Consider the following 19,703-nt stretch of genomic DNA (forward strand, 5'->3'; position numbering starts at 1 on the left):
AAAGGGATCAAATACTTATTTCTCTGTGCACAATGCAAATAAATATATATAATTTTGACAATGTGATTTTCTGTTTTTTTTCTTTAAATATAATCTATCTCTCACTGGTAAAATTAACCTAGCCTAAAAATTCTAGACTGTTCATGTCTTTGACAGTGGGCAAACTTATAAAATCAGCAAGGGATCAAATACTTATTTCCTTCACTGTAACTTCTCCACCAACTCAGGTAATGTGTTCAATCGGGGTTCTGAGGCATGGAGTATGTGACCCACTGTCGCTATTCCCCGTTGTTTCCATACTGTGAATAGGGAACTAGAGTGCCCCGCTGGGAAGTCTATGTGAGACCATAATGGTAAGTATTTGGACAATTGCAATGAAAGCCCCATCTTTTTCCTCACCTCCTTCCAACACATAATAGTATCCCGCAGTAACACCGAACCCTTTACATGTCTAGGGAGCGATGCTAGCCTGGTATGTAGCAGTGAGATGAGATCATGAGTTCCCGCTAATGCCTTATCTAACTCATAATTTGAATAATGACTGGAACGATGCAGCCAGTCTGCAACATGTCGGAACAAGCTGGCTATATTGTATCCCATCAAGTGTGGAATATTTACTCCGCCTTGCCAGTGATAGCCCTGCAGCTTGGCCATTGAGATTCGAGGCCTTTTATTCGCCCAAATAAACGTTAAGATGCTAGTATTAAAATCTTTGACATCTTTATGCTTCAAAAGAATGGGTAGGGTCTGGAGCGGGTAAAGCAGTCTCGCGAACTATATCATCTTGACTAAATGACATCTACCAAACAGCGAAAGCGGCAGATTCGCCCATCTAGCAAGTTCAGTTTTTATTTTCTGAAAGAGCGGTTCATAGTTTAGTTTATACAGCGTTCCCGGCGTTTGCCCTATCCGGATCCCTAGGTATGTTATGTGTGATGTCGCTATCTTAATACCTGTTCGCTGAATTTCTATGTCGCCCATATGATTATGGGGGGATAATCTCAGTAACTCGCACTTCGTCGGGTAAATCCTAAGCCCTGCAAAGGAGCCATAATGTCGAATCAGGTCGAAAACCTTCTGTAGGTGTTGTGATGGATGCGATAGAAACAGGAGAATATCATCTGCAAATACCGCTGACTTCACCTCCTTGTCGCCTATGTGTATACCGGAGTACAGTTCGTCACATTCTAAAGCATGGATAAGAGGCTCCAATGCCAAGTCGAATAGTAAAGGCGATAGGGGACATCCCTGCCGTGTGCCCTTATGTAGTGCGAATGTCTGAGACCTGAATCCCGGCGTGCAGACGGCCGCAGTGGGGTCGGTGTACAACGCACTTAAATATCGCCTAAAGTTTCCTTGTACATTAAACTTGTCTAGAACCATGTTTAGCCATCGCCATTCAACATTATCGAAGGCTTTCTCTGCATCCAAAACCACCAGGGCTGGTTGGTCGGATGACGATGGCCAAGCTTTAATCTCGTCCATTACCCCCAGAACCTTCCTGATATTGGTGACTGCAGCTTTACCTTTGATAAAACCCACTTGTGATGGTCCCACCAACTGGGGCATTAAGACTGCCAATCTATTTGCCATTATTTTCGATACCAATTTAAGATCCTGATTTATGAGTGATATGGGTCTGTAGGAGCCCGGTTGCGAGTGATCTTTCCCAGCTTTGGGCAGCACCTTTATGTACGCCATATTTGCCGCCGTTGGTATGTGAGTACCCTGCATCAACGAGTTAAAGTAAAACAACAAAGTTGGAGTTATCTGTTCCAGCAGTATTTTGTAAAACTCCGCCGGATATCCGTCAGGTCCCGGAGCCTTACTGCTTGATAACCCCCTTATCGCCAACTGTAACTCCTCCATGTCTATTGGTGCATTAAGACTGTCTAATTGCTCTGTTGTCAAAGTGGGCATGAATACTCTGGAGAGAAATTGGCTTTCCTGCGTGGTGTCCGGTACCGGCCCTTCCTCATACAGCTTCTGGTAATAAAGTTTCAAAATGTCATTGATCTTCCTAGGGTCCGAGTGTAAATGGCCGGCATGGTCCTTTAATTTTGTGATGTGTGTGCGAGGCCGGAAGCCCCTTGATAACCCTGCTAACATCCTCCCCGCCTTATTCCCTAACCGAAAATGCTCAGCTTCATAAATTGATCTACCATACTTCTCCTTTCTCTCTAACCATTCATCAAACAATCCCTTGGCTTCTACCCAGTGGTTCTGTTTATCAGGAGTCGGGTCTTCCTGAAAAGTGGAGTATGCCCCTCTAAGCCCATGACTATATTCCTTATATTTCTGGAACATCTGCTTTTTTTTTTAAGGTAACATAAGCGATGATCTTCCCTCTTAAGACAGCCTTAGCCGTTTCCCAATATAATGCATAATCTGTTCTGTGGGCCGCATTATTCCCGTCATACTCTAGCCACCATCCTCTCAGTAGATCTTGAAAGCCTTCATCATTTGCTAGAAAGGTCGGAAATCTCCAAATGAAGTCCCCCCCTTTAGGATGAGTGTCTGTCAGCAGTAAGCTCACCGGGGCATGGTCAGAGATTACCATATTGGTGATGTCAACCTGTTCCAGCCTCTGCAATAAGTGCGAGCTCAGAAAAACATAGTCCAATCTGGACCATGATTTATGGTGTGGCGAAAAATAGGTGTATTCCCTACCATCCGGGTTCATGTGTCGCCAGCTATCCCCCATCAGTGTGGCTTGTGAAAAAACCGGCAAGATGCCGTCTGTTGCGAGAGGTTGTGCGGGGAGGTTGCGCTGCCTGTCTTCAGCCGGATCCATTACCGAATTAAAGTCTCCCCCCACTAATTTCAATACATTCGTGTCTGCCAAAATTGTAACTTGCAGGTCCTGAAAGAATGTGTGATTGCCTGAGTTGGGGGTGTATACGTTATATATGCTCACTTCCCCCATCGGAGTATCTAATGAAAGCTGTATAAGGCGTCCCTCAGAGTCTGCGTGCTGCGTGTGTACAGTAGATACTAAATTTTTATGAATTAGGATCATTACTCCGTTTTTCTTACGAACTGCCGATGACCCATAGACCTCCCCTACCCACCACTTCCGCATACGGAAAAAATCTTTATCTACCAGATGCGTCTCCTGAAGTAAGGCTATATCAGCTTTTAACTTATGTAAATGTCGCAAGACCATGGATCTCTTGTGGGGGGACAGTAGGCCCTTAACATTCCACGTTACTACTTTCATAAAACGGTTAACGATGTCGGGCTATGATGGCAAGGCGAGTATCTCATACATAATCCTAAGATTGACCAAGTCCAGTAAGCCGGGAAGGTAGTGTTATGACTAGTTAGCCCCTTTATAACAGTGTTATATATCACGGATCTTCTGTCTTTTAATAGAAAACCAAAACTTTTAGTAACTACATAACCTTTTATCCTCAAGGACCCCCTGTATCTCAGTACCCGTAATTTTCAGCACTTCACTTTTTTCTGACACGGTGCTATCTCCTGCTTTCCTAAAGAGATAAGTCGAATCCTCCGACCAAGTAACAAAATTATATGTCATCATAACAGCATTTCGTCATACCCCCGATACCGTGCATACCCCTTTACCCTGGCCCTCCCACATAGAGGGCACCTGTAGAACAATATCATGGGCACATCATATGGGTATAATCAAGCGGGCTATCAATCGTGCTTACCCATTGTCCACCCATATCGCATTGCCAGGCTGTCCTCAAATGTCCTATCCATTTGGCATCCAAAGGCCTTACTTCACAGCCCGTGGAGTCTGTGGTAATCTCTTCTCCTTTGGTGGCTGACTCCTCACCGAAGGGGTATGGGACTGCATGGGCACTTCCTTTTCTGGTACGGCTCCTGTACCTGCCAGCGGAAGACTTTCCTGAAGCAGATCCTTAAAAACTTCCTCAGCCTCCCGGTGATCAGTGTAGATCTGCATGGTGCCACTCGGGGTCGTGACCTTTAATATCGCCGGATATTGTAGCTGGAACTTTAGCCCCCTGTTATGGAAAGCGGTACAAATCTTGCTGAATAGCTTGCGTTTTTTGGAAACTTCAGCCGAGTAGTCCCCAACGGATTATCACTTTTTTTCTTAGATTTTTGGGCAAGCAAAGTGACAAAAAAAACATACATTTTGACAATGTTTTTTGTCCTTTTTTTTTAACAGTAATCACTGTGCGCTATAAATGACATTTTACTTTATTCTGCAGTTCAGTACGATTACGGCGATACCATATGTATATAGTTATTTCTATGTTTTGTGGCGTTTTCGCAATAAAATCACTTTTCTGTAAAATTATTTATTTTCTGAGACACCCTATTCTGAGACCCAAAATGTTTTTATTTTTCAGTCAAAAAAGCTGTGTAAAGGCTTGTTTTTTGCAGGACGGGTTGTAGTTTTTATTGGTATTATTTTGGGGTACATGCAAATTTTTGATCACTTTTTATTCTATATTTTGGGAGGGGTGATGACCAAAAAAATAGTGATGCTAGTATTGTTTTTTAATTATTTTTTGCCGTGTTCACCGAGCGGGAAAAATAATATTATAGTTCTATAGTTGGGGTCGTTACGAACACGGTGATACCAATATGTGTACTTTTTTAAAGTTTTATTTTTTTCCTATAATAAAAGACTTATTAGGGTATGTTCACACGCCCGAAAAACGCCAGAAAATTCGGAAGCAGATGGGAAAACGGCGTTCTGTTCCGACGGAGAGTTTTTCGCTGCGTTTTTTTACTAGTCAAAAAACGGCCGCGAAAAAGAAGTGCAGGACACTTCTTGGGGCATTTTTGGAGCCGTTTTCCATAGACTATATTGAAAAAAGCTCCAAAAACGGCCGTAGACTTTTACACTTTTATAAAACATTTTTATTACTTTTTTTTACTTGTTTTACTTGAAGACCTGCAGCACTGATGGCTGCTATAACACTTTACACTACCTAGGTAGGGTAATCTATTATAAACTGTCAGTGTGATGTTAAGGGTATGTTCAAACGGCTTATTTACGGACGTAATTCCGTTTTACGCCTCGATTTACGTCCGAAAATGCGCCTCGATAGCGTTGCCAAACATCTGCCCATTCATTAGAATGGGTCTTACGATGTTCTGTGCACACGGTCATTTTTTTTACGCCCCGCTGTCAAAAGGCGGGGCGTAAAAAAGACGCCCGCGTCAAAGAAGTGCCTGTCACTTCTTCAGACGTAAATGGAGCCGTTTTCCATGGACTCCATGGAAAACCAGCTTCATTTAACGTCCGTAATGGACGCAGCAAAAAGCGCCTCAACATGCCATTACGGCTGAAATTACGGTGCTGTTTTCTCCTGAAAACAGCCCCGTAATTTCAGCCGTTACGAACGCTGCCGTGTGAACATACCCTTACTTAACAAAATATGTCTGAAAATACGGAGCTGTTTTCAAGGGAAAACAGCTCCTGATTTTCAGACGTTTTTTGAGCAACTCGCGTTTTTCGCGCCATTATTCGCTGCGTTTTTTACGGCCGTTTTTGGAGCTGTTTTCATTGGAGTCTATGAGAAAACGGCTCCAAAAACGTCCCAAGAAGGGCCCTGCACTTCTTTTGACGAGCCGTCGTTTTACGCGCCGTATTTTGACAGCGACGCGTAAAATGACAGCTCGCCTGCACAGAACATCGTAAGACCCATTGCAGGCAATGGGCAGATGTTTGCCGACGTATTGGAGCCGTCTTTTCAGGCATAATTCGAGGCGTAAAACGCCTCCATTACATCTGAAAAGAGGTCGTGTGCACATACCCTAAAGGGTATGTTCACACACACTAATTACGGACGTAATTCGGGCGTTTTTGCCCCGAATTACGTCCGAAAAATGCGCCTCGATAGCGTTGACAAACATCTGCCCATTGAAAGCAATGGGCTGACGTTTGTCTGTTCACACGAGGCGTATATTTACCTGTCACTTCTTTGGGCGTAATTGGAGCCGTTATTCATTGACTCCAATGAAAAGCAGCGCCAATTACGTCCGTAATGGACGCAGCGTTCAAGCGCCTGCACATGCCGTTACGGCTGACATTACGGGGATGTTTCCTCCTAAAAACATCCCCGTAATTTCAGCCGTTACGGACGCTGTCGTGTGAACATACCCTAACAGTCACACTGACAGGAAGCCTATGAGGACCAGCTGGTCCTCATAGGCTTCCGTGAATGGCAGACCGGAGGCCGTTGTATGGCCTCCGGTTTTGCCATGCAACCGACGGCAGCACCCGCAATCGGTCCTTGGGAAAGTTTGTTGTAGCAACAAACTTTCCAGTTTGTTGCTACAACAAACTCTCCCTGTGATCACAAGATCGGGACCTGAACCATTCAGGTCCCGGTCATGTCTCCGGGACCATAGGCAGGGGTTAACAGCACGATCCGGGTGTCAGCACTACTCTGAGACACCCAGATCGCGCTTTTAACATCCACTGTGAATTCACGTCGGCGCTGCACAGAGCCCAGCAAGCGCCGACGTGAATTTACTGTGGGCGGTCAGGAAGCGGTTAATAATGGTGATCATATTCTCTGTAGCCGAACCAATCTGTTCGGCTGTCAGTGAGCAGGTTGCTGGGGAGCCGCGGACACTGACACAGCCGGCGTCCGAGCGCTTTTCACAGCGCTATGCCGGCTGGAACAGAGATCTGTATATTCACGCCCTGGCAACACGGGGTATGTGCGAAAAGGACGTGTATCTACAGATTGTCGGCAAGAAAGGGTTAAGGTAACGCGTTTCAACGCCGGACTGGCACCTTCATCAGACCTAATACCGTTACCTTAATAAATACTCCTTAAATACTTAATTCAATTTCTTTCCACCTCCGGATGGAGTAGCGCTTCTTGACTTCCTCTAATAAATGTATTTCATATATATATATTTTCATTTTTTTCGCACTGATCGCAAACATCTTTTTGGCACTTTTCATTAATGAATTTGCCTAACACGATGTGTGTTAAAAAAAAATTGCAACTTAAGGCCCTTTTACGCGGTTCAATGATCGGGCATATGAACGCTTTTTTCTGATCATTGCCCTGTGTAAACAGGGCAACGATCAGCCGGTAAACAAGCAAACGCTTGTACATTGGCTGATCTGCTCGTTTATGCAGCGTTAAATATTATCGCTGTTTGCAGCACATCTCCCTGTGTACAAGGAGATGTGCTGCCGACATGATAAAAACGTATGGAGACGAGCGATCATAGTAATGATCACTCGTTCCCATACATTATTAATCATTGCTCCTTATGAAAGGAGCAAGTGAGCGCCGATCAACGAGCTGTCTCATTGATGGGCTGTCGTTTTCACGGCTCATATCAGCGCGTGTATAAGGAGCTTTAAGCCAGAAATCTGTCGCAACACAAATAGTAAATCTAACTCAATGTAGGGGGGCAGACGTAGTTTTCAGCCATGTACAGGCCAAGCAGCAGCTGCAATGTGTAGGTACAGCAGTGATTCCTAGAGCATAAAGGGAGAAGACTTTTTAGTGCAACTAATTTAGAAAGTTAATTTATTTACAACAAATAGGCCAGTTATAGTAAATTCTAGGATGGATCCTTTCATTGTGTTTATAATCAATGAGATTATTTAGGATTAAGTAGGTATTAATTAATGGAAGTCGTCAGGAAAGCTACTAGGTGGGAAGTTTTCTTTCTTATCCAAAAAGAAGAGGGAAGAGCAAGCATCCTGTCTTGTATTCCTGTATGCTGTAAGGGTATGTTCACACGCTGAGTCAAAAACGTCTGAAAATATGGAGCTGTTTTCAAGGGAAAACAGCTCCTGATTTTCAGACGTTTTTTAAGCCACTCGTGATTTTCGCAGTATTTTTTACGGCCGTTTTTGCAGCTGTTTTTAATAGAGTCTATGAAAAACTTCTCCAAAACCTGCACTTTCGCGGCCGTTTTTTTTACGTGTTTTTCATCGGAAATCGGAACAGAACACCGTTTTTCCCATTGAAATCAATGGGCAGATGTTTGGAGGTGTTCTGCTTCCAATTTTTCGGCCATTTTTCGGGCGTTTACGGCCCGAAAATAGGCAGTGTGAACATACCCTAAAGGTAAGGCCCCATAACGAGGCATTGACGCAGCCGCGATACGGCCAACAGCCGCGCCATCACCCTGTTTGGTGCAGTTGTCAAATTCCTTGTTAATTGGCGTGCATTGTTGCTAGTAAAACCACTGTTTTTGTTGTGTGGCTGAAAACCGCATAGAAAAAACGTATGCATTTTTTCCGCAACTTGCAAAGTCGCAGCAAATTGGGATAAAAATGCGTGCATTTTTTCAGTGCAGCTTTCAGCCGAGCCGCATAAAAACGCGGCAAAACTGCACCATTTTAATACACCCTTTACCTGCAACCTCGTGCAGCCATTACTGATTACAAACTTAGTCGCTTCATAATTTTACCCGCAACAACGCGTGGCCATTTCCAAGAAATTTAGCAACAACAGTAAACAGGGTGCCGGTGTGGCTATCGGAACTAACGTTTTTGGCCAACAGTCTAGCTCTGGACAATGTTATTCTTGTGTCAGCTTATATTTTTTTTTTTCCTCAAAACACCTGCTCATGTTAAATCATGTTACATTGTAATATTTTGGATGTAACTGTATTTCAAGTTGTGGCTTTCTAAAAGAATCAGTTGGGATTTGTTTTTCATGATACTATTATTGTATTTGCAGATTTGGAAGATTTCGGAGCACTGCAGTCATCTGGATATTTAGAAGATCTGAATGAAATTGACTTCTAAGTCATGATTCTGTTAAGATCAGTCATAGTTAATAGACATTAGTCACTTCAGAAACTGCACAGTAAATATTTTTTGACAGCAAATTTAAGAATGTTTAAAAACATATTTACAGATAAATAACAAACTCGGAGCACTTGTGTTCTCAGACAAGACAATCTACTCAGGGCTAGATATATGTCACAAACGCAATAGCGCATGTATCGTCAGTAATAATAATAATGTGTGTACTGCCTTTCCATTTGCCACCGTTCCCACTGTATTATAATTGTGTGCGTGTGTGTAATTATGATGTGTGTTTACTGTTAACACAAGAACTGACAAAAACTCAACTTTCACAATAAAAAAATATTTTCTCTTTGTAGATTTTCCATTCAATAGATACACTCTTTTTCATCCAACACAGCATTTATTTGGGGGTACATAATGTTTAGATACTTTAGTTCATATTTTCTAATGTTTTATTCAATAGAATCATCAAAGTAAAGCTCCAGTTTAGTTATTTAACAATTGAATGTTATTTCTGCTTCCTTAATAAGCGGGAGCATACTAATAATAACCTGTCAGCAAAATACAGTCAAGGGCCTGGATTTACACGAGCATGTGTGTTTTGCACGCGCAAAAAACGCTTCATTTTGCGTGCGCAAAAGGTACTTAACAGCTCCGTTTGTCAGCAGCATATGATGCGTGGCTGTGTGATTTTCACGCAGCCGCCATCATTATGACACTCTGTTTGGATGTTTGTAAATTGAAAAGCACGTGGTGCTTTTCTGTTTTCATTCATAGTTTTTACTGCTGTTGCGCGAATCACTTGAGTCACACGGAAGTGCTTCCGTGTTATGCGCGTGATTTTCACGCACCCATTGACTTCAAACAACACGAGCAACGCACAAATATCGGACATGTCGTGAGTTTTACGCAGCGGACACACGCTGCGTGAAACTCACGGACAGTCTGCACGGCCCCATAGACTAACATAGGTCCGTGCGAGGCGCGTGAAAATCACGCGCGTTGCACGGACCTATTCTACGTTCGTCTGAATAAGCCCTTAGGGTATGTTTACACGCCCTATTTACGGACGTAATTCCGGCGTTTTACTCCTCGAATTACACCCGTAAAAACGGCTCCAAACCGTCTGCAAACATCTGACCATTGAATTCAATGGGTCTTACTGTGTTCTGTGCAGACGGGGTTTTTTTTTACGCGCCACTGTCAAAAGACGGCGCGTAAAAAGACGCCCGCCTCAAATAAGTGCATGTCACTTCTTGGGACGTAATTAGAGCCGTTTTTCATTGACTCCAATGAAAACCAGCTCCAATTACGTCCGTAAAAGACGCCGCGAAAAACGCGTGCGCTTGTCAAAATGTCTGAAATTCAGGAGCTGTTTTCGCCTGAAAACAGCTCCATAATTTCAGACGTAATTGGCGTTGCCGTGTGAACATACCCTTAGGGTATGTTCACACGCTTAGCAAAAAACGTCTGAAAATACAGAGCTGTTTTCAAGGGAAAACAGCTCTTGATTTTCAGACGTTTTTTTAAGCTACTCGCGATTTTCGCTGTGTTTTTTACGGGCACTTTTGGAGCTGTTTTTCTATAGAGTCAATGAAAAAGAGCTCCAAAAATGTAAAAAAAACGCCCCGTCGGAACAAAACGCTGTATTTCCCATTGAAATCAATGGCCAGATGTTTGGTGGTGTTCTGCTTCATTTTTTCAGGCGTTTTTCGAGGCGTAAACGCCCCAAAATACGCCTGAAAACACTCAATACCCTTAGGGTATGTTCACACGGCCTATTTTCGGACATTTTTCGGGCCGCAAACGGCCGAAAAATCGGAAGTAGAACGCCTCCAAACTTCTGCCCATTTATTTCAAGGGGAAAAACTACGTTCTGTTCCGACGGGCCGTTTTTTTACACGGCTATTATGAAAAACGGTCGCGTAAAACAACGGCCATGAAAAAGAAGTGCATGTCACTTCTTGGGACGTTTTTGGAGCTGTTTTTCACAGACTATTGAAAACCGCTCCAAAAACAGCCGTAAAAAACGCAGCGAAAATCGCGAGTGGCTTAAAAAAACGTCTGAAAATCAGGAGCTGTTTTCTCTTAAAGAGGCTCTGTCACCAGATTTTGCAACCCCTATCTGCTATTGCAGCAGATCGGCGCTGCAATGTAGATTACAGTAACGTTTTTATTTTTTAAAAACGAGCATTTTTGGCCAAGTTATGACCATTTTCGTATTTATGCAAATGAGGCTTGCAAAAGTACAACTGGGCGTGTTGAAAAGTAAAAGTACAACTGGGCGTGTATTATGTGCGTACATCGGGGCGTGTTTACTACTTTTACTAGCTGGGCGTTGTGTATAGAAGTATCATCCACTTCTCTTCAGAACGCCCAGCTTCTGGCAGTGCAGACACAGCCGTGTTCTCAAGAGATCACGCTGTGTCGTCACTCACAGGTCCTGCATCGTGTCAGACGAGCGAGGACACATCGGCACCAGAGGCTACAGATGATTCTGCAGCAGCATCGGCGTTTGCAGGTAAGTCGATGTAGCTACTTACCTGCAAATGCTGATGCTGCCGCAGAATCAACTGTAGCCTCTGGTGCCGACACGATGCAGGACCTGTGAGTGACGTCACAGATCTGCACTGCCAGAAGCAGGGCGTTCTGAAGAGAAGTGGATGATACTTCTCATCAGGACGCCCAGCTAGTAAAAGTATTAAACACGCCCCTTTGTACGCACATAATACACGCCCAGTTGTACTTTTACTTTTCAACACGCCCAGTTGTACTTTTGCAAGCCTCATTTGCATAAATACGAAAATGGTCATAACTTGGCCAAAAATGCTCGTTTTTTAAAAATAAAAACGTTACTGTAATCTACATTGCAGCGCCTATCTGCTGCAATAGCAGATAGGGGTTGCAAAATCTGGTGACAGAGCCTCTTTAAAAACAGCTCCATATTGTCAGACGTTTTTGAGTTTGTGTGCGAACATACCCTGCAGCCTGTATTCGCTCTGTGTCCAGTAGTGAATGAGCTGATGTACATACCATCAGCAGATAACAGCCTGTGTCTGAAGGGTGTCGACAATATACAGGCTATCGTATTCTGTTAATCACCACTGTACACAATATTCTCCCCAGCACAGAAGATAATTATTGGAACATTCCTGTGATATTATTGTTTTCATGAAATTGCTGCTCATGCAAAATACACAGTAATATAATCTTCAAACCAGTGCTTCAGGTTCATGTACTAATAAGGCTCTGTTCACAGTCATCTGAGCCTCCTTCGGCAGTTCCATTAGATATGACGGTAAAAATATTGCTTCATGCAGAACTGTTTTTCCCTTCAAAATGACAGACATTACGACAGAACACGTAGGTCCCCGTTGTATTTGAATGGGTTTGGTCTGGCGCCGTTGGTATCCGTAGTACAACGAATTCTGCAATGCACTGTTGTTTTCCGTTATAAGTGGAAGTCACGACAAAAGTCTGAACAAAGCCTTACTGTTGTAATAATACATTGTGATTGAGAACAATAAATGCAAATGTAAATGCAAATGTAAACAGTGGTGTTTTCTATAGCAACCAATCGGATTTTAGCATTAACTAGTTGCCGACAGGACGAGAATGCTCGTCCTGAGCGGCGGATACTCGGCGCGTTAGGACAAGTATTCTCGTCCTGTATAACAGCTGTATTACACAGTCACAGCCCCGCTCTAAGGGCTGATTCAGACGAACGTGACGTTTTTGCGCACTCAAAAACCGCTGCGTTTTGCGTGCGCAAAAGGCACTTGACAGCTCCGTGTGCCCTGTTCATATGGAAGCGCAGCTGCGTGCTTTTCGCGCAGCCGCCATCAATATGACTTCAATGGGTGCGTGATGCGCAAAAAACGCCGACACATAGAACATGTCGCGAGTTTTACGCAGCGGACTTACGCGGCGCAAAACTCACGGACTGTCTGCACTGCCCCATAGACTTCTCTAGGTCCGCGCGAGCCGCGTGAAAACCACGCGGCCGGCACGGACGCCAAACACGTTCGTCTGAATCCGCCCTAACGGCGGAGAGAAGGGAAACCTCTTCTCTTTCCCGTTAACCCCTTGAATCAAAACTGATCGCGGCGTTCAAAGTAAATAAGAGGAGAGGGGACTGCACTTTGATTGCATCACAGAAAGTCCCTATGACGCGATCAAAGCCCATAACTTGTATGGCCAGACAGCCCAGGGTCCATTGAAGGACCCCAGGGCTGTCTGACCATATTTCCTGTTGTTAGGGCATACTAAGGTATTCCCTAACAACTGCCTGTGTACAATAAGTACACAGGCTAATGTACTGGCATATAGATCTATGCCAGTACATTACAGTTACAAAATAAAAATAAAAATTCCCTTTATGGGATTAAAAAAAAAAGTTAAATTAATGTAAAAAAAATAATAATGTTAAATAAAAATAAAAAAAGTTGAAAAATACACAGACATCATTTTCTTACAATAAATAAACTTTTTAAAATATAAGTACCAAAACATGAAATAATTAAAGACATATTTGGTATCGCCACAACCTGAACAACAAACGTACAGCATTTCCTCCAAAATAAAAATTTATATAAATTAAACGATAATGTATTTGTTCCAAGAACTGGTACCTACATAAAGTACAACTCGTCCCGCAAAAAACAAAGTCTCATACAACTACGTCGTACAAAAAAAAATAAAAAAGGCTATGAGCGTCGGGATGCAAAGAGGGAAATATAAAAAAATTGTTCTGTCCCCAAGGCCAAAATCAGCCGTGTCCTTAAGGGGTTAATTTTACTAAGGGTATGTGCACACACACTAATTACGTCCGTAATTGACGGACGTATTTCGGCCGCAAGTACCGGACCGAACACAGTGCAGGGAGCCGGGCTCCTAGCATCATACTTATGTACGATGCTAGGAGTTCCTGCCTCTCCGTGGAACTGCTGTCCCGTACTGAAAACATGATTACAGTACGGGACAGTTGTCCTGCAGCGAGGCAGGGACTCCTAGCATCGTACATAAGTATGATGCTAGGAGCCCAGCTCCCTGCACTGTGTTCGGTCCGGGACTTGCGGCCGAAATACGTCCGTCAATTACGGACGTAATTAGTGTGTGTGCACATACCCTAAGGCTGGTTGTAAAATGAAAACAGCTAATAGATAGGCTGCTAATGGCCTTTTACCGTGCATTATTTGTGTCTGAATTAGCTCCTGTGAATTCAGGGACAAGTTGAACTTAAAGGGAACCGGTCACCAGCATTTCACCTGTTAAACCAGCAATACCTGGTGGTAGTGGGTGAAAAATCATTTCTATATAACCTATAATTGTCTTCTTAGTCGGCTCTGTAGCTTTAGTATTCAGTTTTGTAGTGTTCCCACACCGTATGCTAATGAGCATAAAAGAGTTAAATCTTCATTCCTCAAGTCTTTCCGAGTTTATCCCGCCTCCTTACTTTTGATTGACAGCTCCTCTCCTCCCCCCAGCACACACAATCCCGTGCTTGTGCATTGATGTCCTCTTGTGGTGTGTGCGCACAAAGGGACACCGGATTATTAAGATAAAAAGCGTGAAATGTTTGCAGACCATTATTTACAGTCGGAGGAGGCGTTTAGGAGAGGGGATAATGGTAATGAACTATTTATAGCAGCGGACAGTGAGGGATAAGTAAAGTTCAATAGGGGAAATGCTGGTGACTGGTTCCCTTTAAAGGCCTCCTTCACACACACTTTTTTTTTCCAGTGTTATAAAACGCATTTAAGAAACAACATGCTTTTCAAAAGTTTTTTTATGGCCCACACAGCTTTGATGCCGTTTTTGAAGCAGATTTTAAAGCCAAACACAGAAGTGGACACAAAAGAAAGAAGATGCATCAGTCTTTTCTTTATATCTTTCCTTCCTTTTGAATCCACTTCTGGCTTTAGGTAAAAAAACAAGCCAAAAAATGTATCAAAATGGTTTGTGTGATCCTGGCTTCATGTAGTTTTTTTTGTGGTGATTTTTTATGAAGTGTTATTTTGTACAGGCATTTCTTCCTAGCATGAAGTCCTATATAATTCTGCAGCATTTACAGTAGCAGCAAAGTGGATGAGATTTAGTAAATCTCATGCCCACGCTGCGGGAAAAAAACCGCAGCCTTAGGCTGGGTTCACACGACCATGTTACGTCCATAATGGACGGAACGTATTTCGGCCGGGAGTTCCGGACCGAATACAGTGCAGGGAGCCGGGCTCCTAGCATCATAGTTATGTATGATGCTAGGAGTCCCTGCCTCACTGCGGGACAACTGTCTCATACTGTAATCATGTTTTCAGTACGAGACAGTAGTTTCACGGAGAGGCAGGGACTCCTAGCGTCGTACATAACTATGATGCTAGGAGCCCGGCTCCCTGCACTGTGTTTGGCCCGGGACTTCCGGCCGAAATACGTTCCGTCCATTACGGACGTAACATGGTCGTGTGAACCCAGCCTAAATGTTAATAAATTGACCTGTTAATTAAATTCCGCAGCATGTCAATTTATGCTTCGTTTTTGTTGATTTTCTGTTGGTTTTCCCCATTTCATTCAATGGTAATGCAAAACTCGCAACAGAGAGCCATCGAAGCGATTATGCCGCAAAAATTGCAACTCCAGAAAAAAAACAACATACTTACCCAGAATGCCCTCTTTCTTCCTGCAGCCCGGGCCTCCTGGGATGACGTTTCAAGCCATGTGACCGCTGCAGCCAATCACAGGCTACAGCGTCACATGGTCTGCAACGTAGGAGTCCAGAGTGGACGTCAAAGGAGGGAAGGGGAAAGTAAGAGCGCTTTTTTACACGGCTGAAATTCCGCCCGAAAAACCGCACCACAATGGGGCGATTTTTTTGAACGGAAGGTGCTGCGGGTTCCAGGTCGGATATGCTGCGTGATTTTTACGCAGTGTTCCCGACCTGTGGGAACCTGCCCTAAAGGGGTTTTCCACGTTGTGACAACTGATAACCTATCCACCAGATAGGTCATCAATATATGAACAGTGCGGGTGCGGGTTCGATCGCCTCCGTTTTTAGAAGCTTTTTTTATGCAGTTTAAAACTCTAGAAATTTTCTTTGTGTGAAGAAGGACTTAAAGGGCTCTGACTGAGGCGGTTTTTTATATTGATGACCTATCCACAGGTTAAGTCATCAGTATATGATCAGTGGGTGTCCAACGTCCAGACTTCGCACCAATAAACTGTTCTGGCAACCTCCGGCACCAAAATGTAAGCACTGGTCGCTGTCGGAATCAGATGGCTCCGTACACTGTATAGTGGCCGTGCTGCAGCTCTTTTCCAATTCAATTGAGTAGGAGCAAAGCTGCAGTAACCCAGTACGTCCGTATACCCTGTACGGAGTCATCTGTGTGTGAATTGAGGCAAAATAACTTTAGAGCTTTCTGTTGAGGTATATTTTAGTATGCAATGATGAGTTACGCTAGTGGCCTAAGCTGTGGTGTCAGGGTAAACTTCCTTTTCCCTGTTACTAAAATCTATACATAAAATTAACAATGTTCAGATAATTTTCACCTCCTTCCCTACTAAATCTGTAAAGACTGATCTGTGAGTGACCTCGGCCTCCTGTGTAAATTTGCTGGAGGGGGATGGCCTCTTACACAATACCTCATATTGGGAGGAGACTACAGCACAGCATACCCAGTGCCATATTCACCATTCTGGAAGGATCTACACAGAAAAAACCTAAACATTTAGGTTACCCACATACACATTTTGTAGATCTCCTGGAACCAAATTCATTAATTCAAAACAAACCAAAATTGTACCTGATTAGTCCCTTCACCATTCCCCCCTTTTTGGACTCGATGCGAAAATAATGTAGCAGGGTTCAAAACTACATGTCAACATAATAAGGTTGGGCACTCTATCTGGGGGGCACTAGTTTAACCCCCTGTAATACACAACAGCCTGGAACAAAAATTACTTTCTCCTGACAAAAATACATTTTATCTTTAAAATGACTTGCAATCATTTACCTGTAAAACATCTCACTTTTTCCAAAATAACATTTAGGCAGCACTATAGCACGTGCCTCATGTGTAAAAACAAAAACAAAACAATTGTAATTAGTTATCCAATAAAACAGAAAATATATATATGCTAATATTAATTACTGCAAAACAATAAACTGTATTTAAAAATAGGGAACAGTGGGGGCACATACATATACACACACAAAAACGCACAGTGTGAGCCTAGCCTTGGGGTATGTCCACGCAGGGCGTATACTGCGTAAAAGCACTGATACAGCATAAAAGCACACAGCGTATCCGCTCTGGACGCCCCAGGGAACTCCGTCCGAAAAACCGCACCAAATTGTGGTGCAGTTTTTCGGCCAGAATGTCCACTGCGAAAAATAGCACATAAAAAAACTAAAAAAAACATACTTACCTGTAGCCATGGCGACGCGTCCCTCTGTCGTCCTGCAACCCGGTCTCCTGGGATGACGTTTTATCCCATGTGACCGCTGCAGCCTGTGATTAGCTGCAGCAGTCACATAGGATGAAACGTCATCCCAGGAGGCCGGGCTGGACGCAGGAGCAAAGCGTTCTGAGTAAGTATGCAGTTTTTTTCCTACTTGCAAATTTTGCGGCGGAATCGCAGCTTTTCCACCACAAAAATTGCAGTATTTCACATTACATTCAATAAATTGACATGTTTCGTATTAAACGTTTTTTTTTCGGCGGGTTTTTTACGCAGCATGTGGATGACATTTATTCAAAAATAAGCCTAGATTTTTCAAATCTGACATATTTCAGTTTATGTGGTAATAACTTGGGAATGCTTAAACCTATCCAAGTGATTCTGAGATTGTTTTCTCGTGACACATTGGGCTTTATGTTAGTGGTAAAATTTGGTTGATATATTCAGTGCTTATTTGTGAAAAATTGCAAATTTTAGAGAAAATTTAGAAAAAATAGCATTTTTCAGAATTTAAATGCATCTGCTTGTAAAACAGATTGTTATACCACCCAAAATAGTTACAAGTTCACATTTCCCATATGTCTACTTTAGATTGGCATCGTGTTTTGAACATTCCTTTATTTTTCTTGGACGTTACAAGGCTTAGAACATAAACAGCAATTTCTCATATTTTTAAGAAAATTTCAAAAGCCTTTTTTTTAAGGTACCTGTTCAGTTTTGAAGTGGCTTTGAGGGGCCTATGTATTAGAAACCCCCATAAACACCCCATTTTAAAAACTAGACCCCTCAAAGTATTCAAAACAGCATTTAGAAAGTTTTTTTTTTCCAATTACATTTTTTTATTTTTGAGTAAAAACATAAGCGTTTACAACAATCCTCACACCCTAGGGCCAGATTCACACAAGCGTGTGCGTTTTGTGCGTGCAAAAAATGCGGCGTTTTGAACGCACAAAAGGTACATCACAGCTCCGTGTGTCAGCAGCGTATGATGCGTGGCTGTGTGATTTTCGCGCAGCCACCATCATTATGACACTGTTTGTATGTTTGTAAACAGAAAAGCACGTGGTGCTTTTCTGTTTACATTCATAAATTTTACTGCTGTTGCGCGAATCACGCACGTTACACGGAAGTGCTTCCATGTGCTGCGCGTGATTTTCACGCACCCATCGAAAAACCTACAAATATAGGACATGTCGTGAGTTTTACGCAGCAGACACACGCTGCGTGAAACTCACGTCTGAACGGCCCCATTGACTAACATAGGTACGTGCGAGGCGCGTGAAAATCACGCGCGTTGCACGGACGTATATCACGTTCATCTGAATAAGCCCTTAGTCAAAAGGAAAATCAGGTACATCATTAGTACACAATTACAGAGGAACAATAAGAAACAGATAGTAAAAGAAACCATGACTGCTGAAGAGATAAGGAGTGTTGAAGTTATACATATCTATTGAATATCAAAACAGATAGTCTAGTTAACAGAATGAGTAAACATTATCAGGTCTAAATCCTATATGCAGAGAAATAGAAACCATACCTCCCAGAGTCAAGAAACCAATATATTGGAAATATCTCAACAGACAGATACCACAGGAGCTTGTGAGCGTAATTCTAATTTCTTATTTTCACAGGAAACAAAATACCCCATTTTGTTGCCCAATTTGTCCTGAGTGCGGCAATACCCCATTTGTGGTGATAAACGGCCGTTTGGGCCCATGGGAGGGCTCAGAAGGAAAGGGGCGCTATGTCTTCTTTGGAGTCCAGGTTTTGCTGGATTGGTTTTCGGGTGCCATGTCGCATTTGCAGAGCACCAGAAGTATAAAAGCAATGGAAACCCACAGAAGTGACCCCCATTTACGGAAAATACGCCCCTCAAGGAATTCATTTATGGGTGTTGTGAACATTTAGAACCCACAGTTTTTTCACAGAACTTATTTGAATTGGGCTGTGAATTTAAAAAAAATGAATTTTTTTCCAATAATATGTAGTTTTGGCTAAAAATTTCTTATTTTCACGAGAAATAAAATACCCCATTTTGTTGCCCAATTTGTCCTGAGTGCGGCAATACCTCGTTTGTGGTGATAAACTGCCGTATGGGCCCATGGGAGGGCTCAGAAGGAAAGGAGCGCTATTTGTTCTTTGGAGTCCAGATTTTGGTGGATTGGTTTTCGGGTGCCATGTTGCATTTGCGGAGCCCCAGAGGTATCAATGCAATGGAAACCCCCAAGAAGCGACCCCATTTTAAAATCTACACCCCTTAAGGCATTCATCTAGAGGTGTAGTGAGCATTTTGACCCCACAAGTATTGTCTATAAGGTAATGCGCAGCAGATGGTGCAGTGTGAGATTTGCAATTTTCTATATATGTATGACATTTCAGTGTCCAATATATTGTGCCCAGCATGCGCCACCGAAGATATATACCCTATAAATTGTAATGTGGGATCTCCTGGGTACGGCAATACGCTTCATGTGGCTGTTATCTGCTGCATGGGCACACGGCA

At 43.0% G+C, this 19,703-nt stretch overlaps 1 protein-coding gene across 1 annotated transcript in view; it reads left to right on the forward strand.

The window, feature by feature from the left end:
* MAMDC2 (MAM domain containing 2) overlaps window positions 1–9,067 on the forward strand; it is an 86,499-nt gene extending 77,432 nt beyond the window's left edge. The window contains exon 13 of the mRNA XM_075860441.1: window positions 8,670–9,067. Coding sequence (XP_075716556.1) covers window positions 8,670–8,737 — 68 coding nt within the window. The 3' untranslated portion in view covers window positions 8,738–9,067. The remainder of the gene's footprint in view (window positions 1–8,669) is intronic.
* The last annotated feature ends 10,636 nt before the right edge of the window (window positions 9,068–19,703 follow it).

This window comes from Rhinoderma darwinii, chromosome 1, assembly GCF_050947455.1.
Source record: "Rhinoderma darwinii isolate aRhiDar2 chromosome 1, aRhiDar2.hap1, whole genome shotgun sequence".
Taxonomy (NCBI): Eukaryota; Metazoa; Chordata; class Amphibia; order Anura; family Rhinodermatidae; genus Rhinoderma; species Rhinoderma darwinii.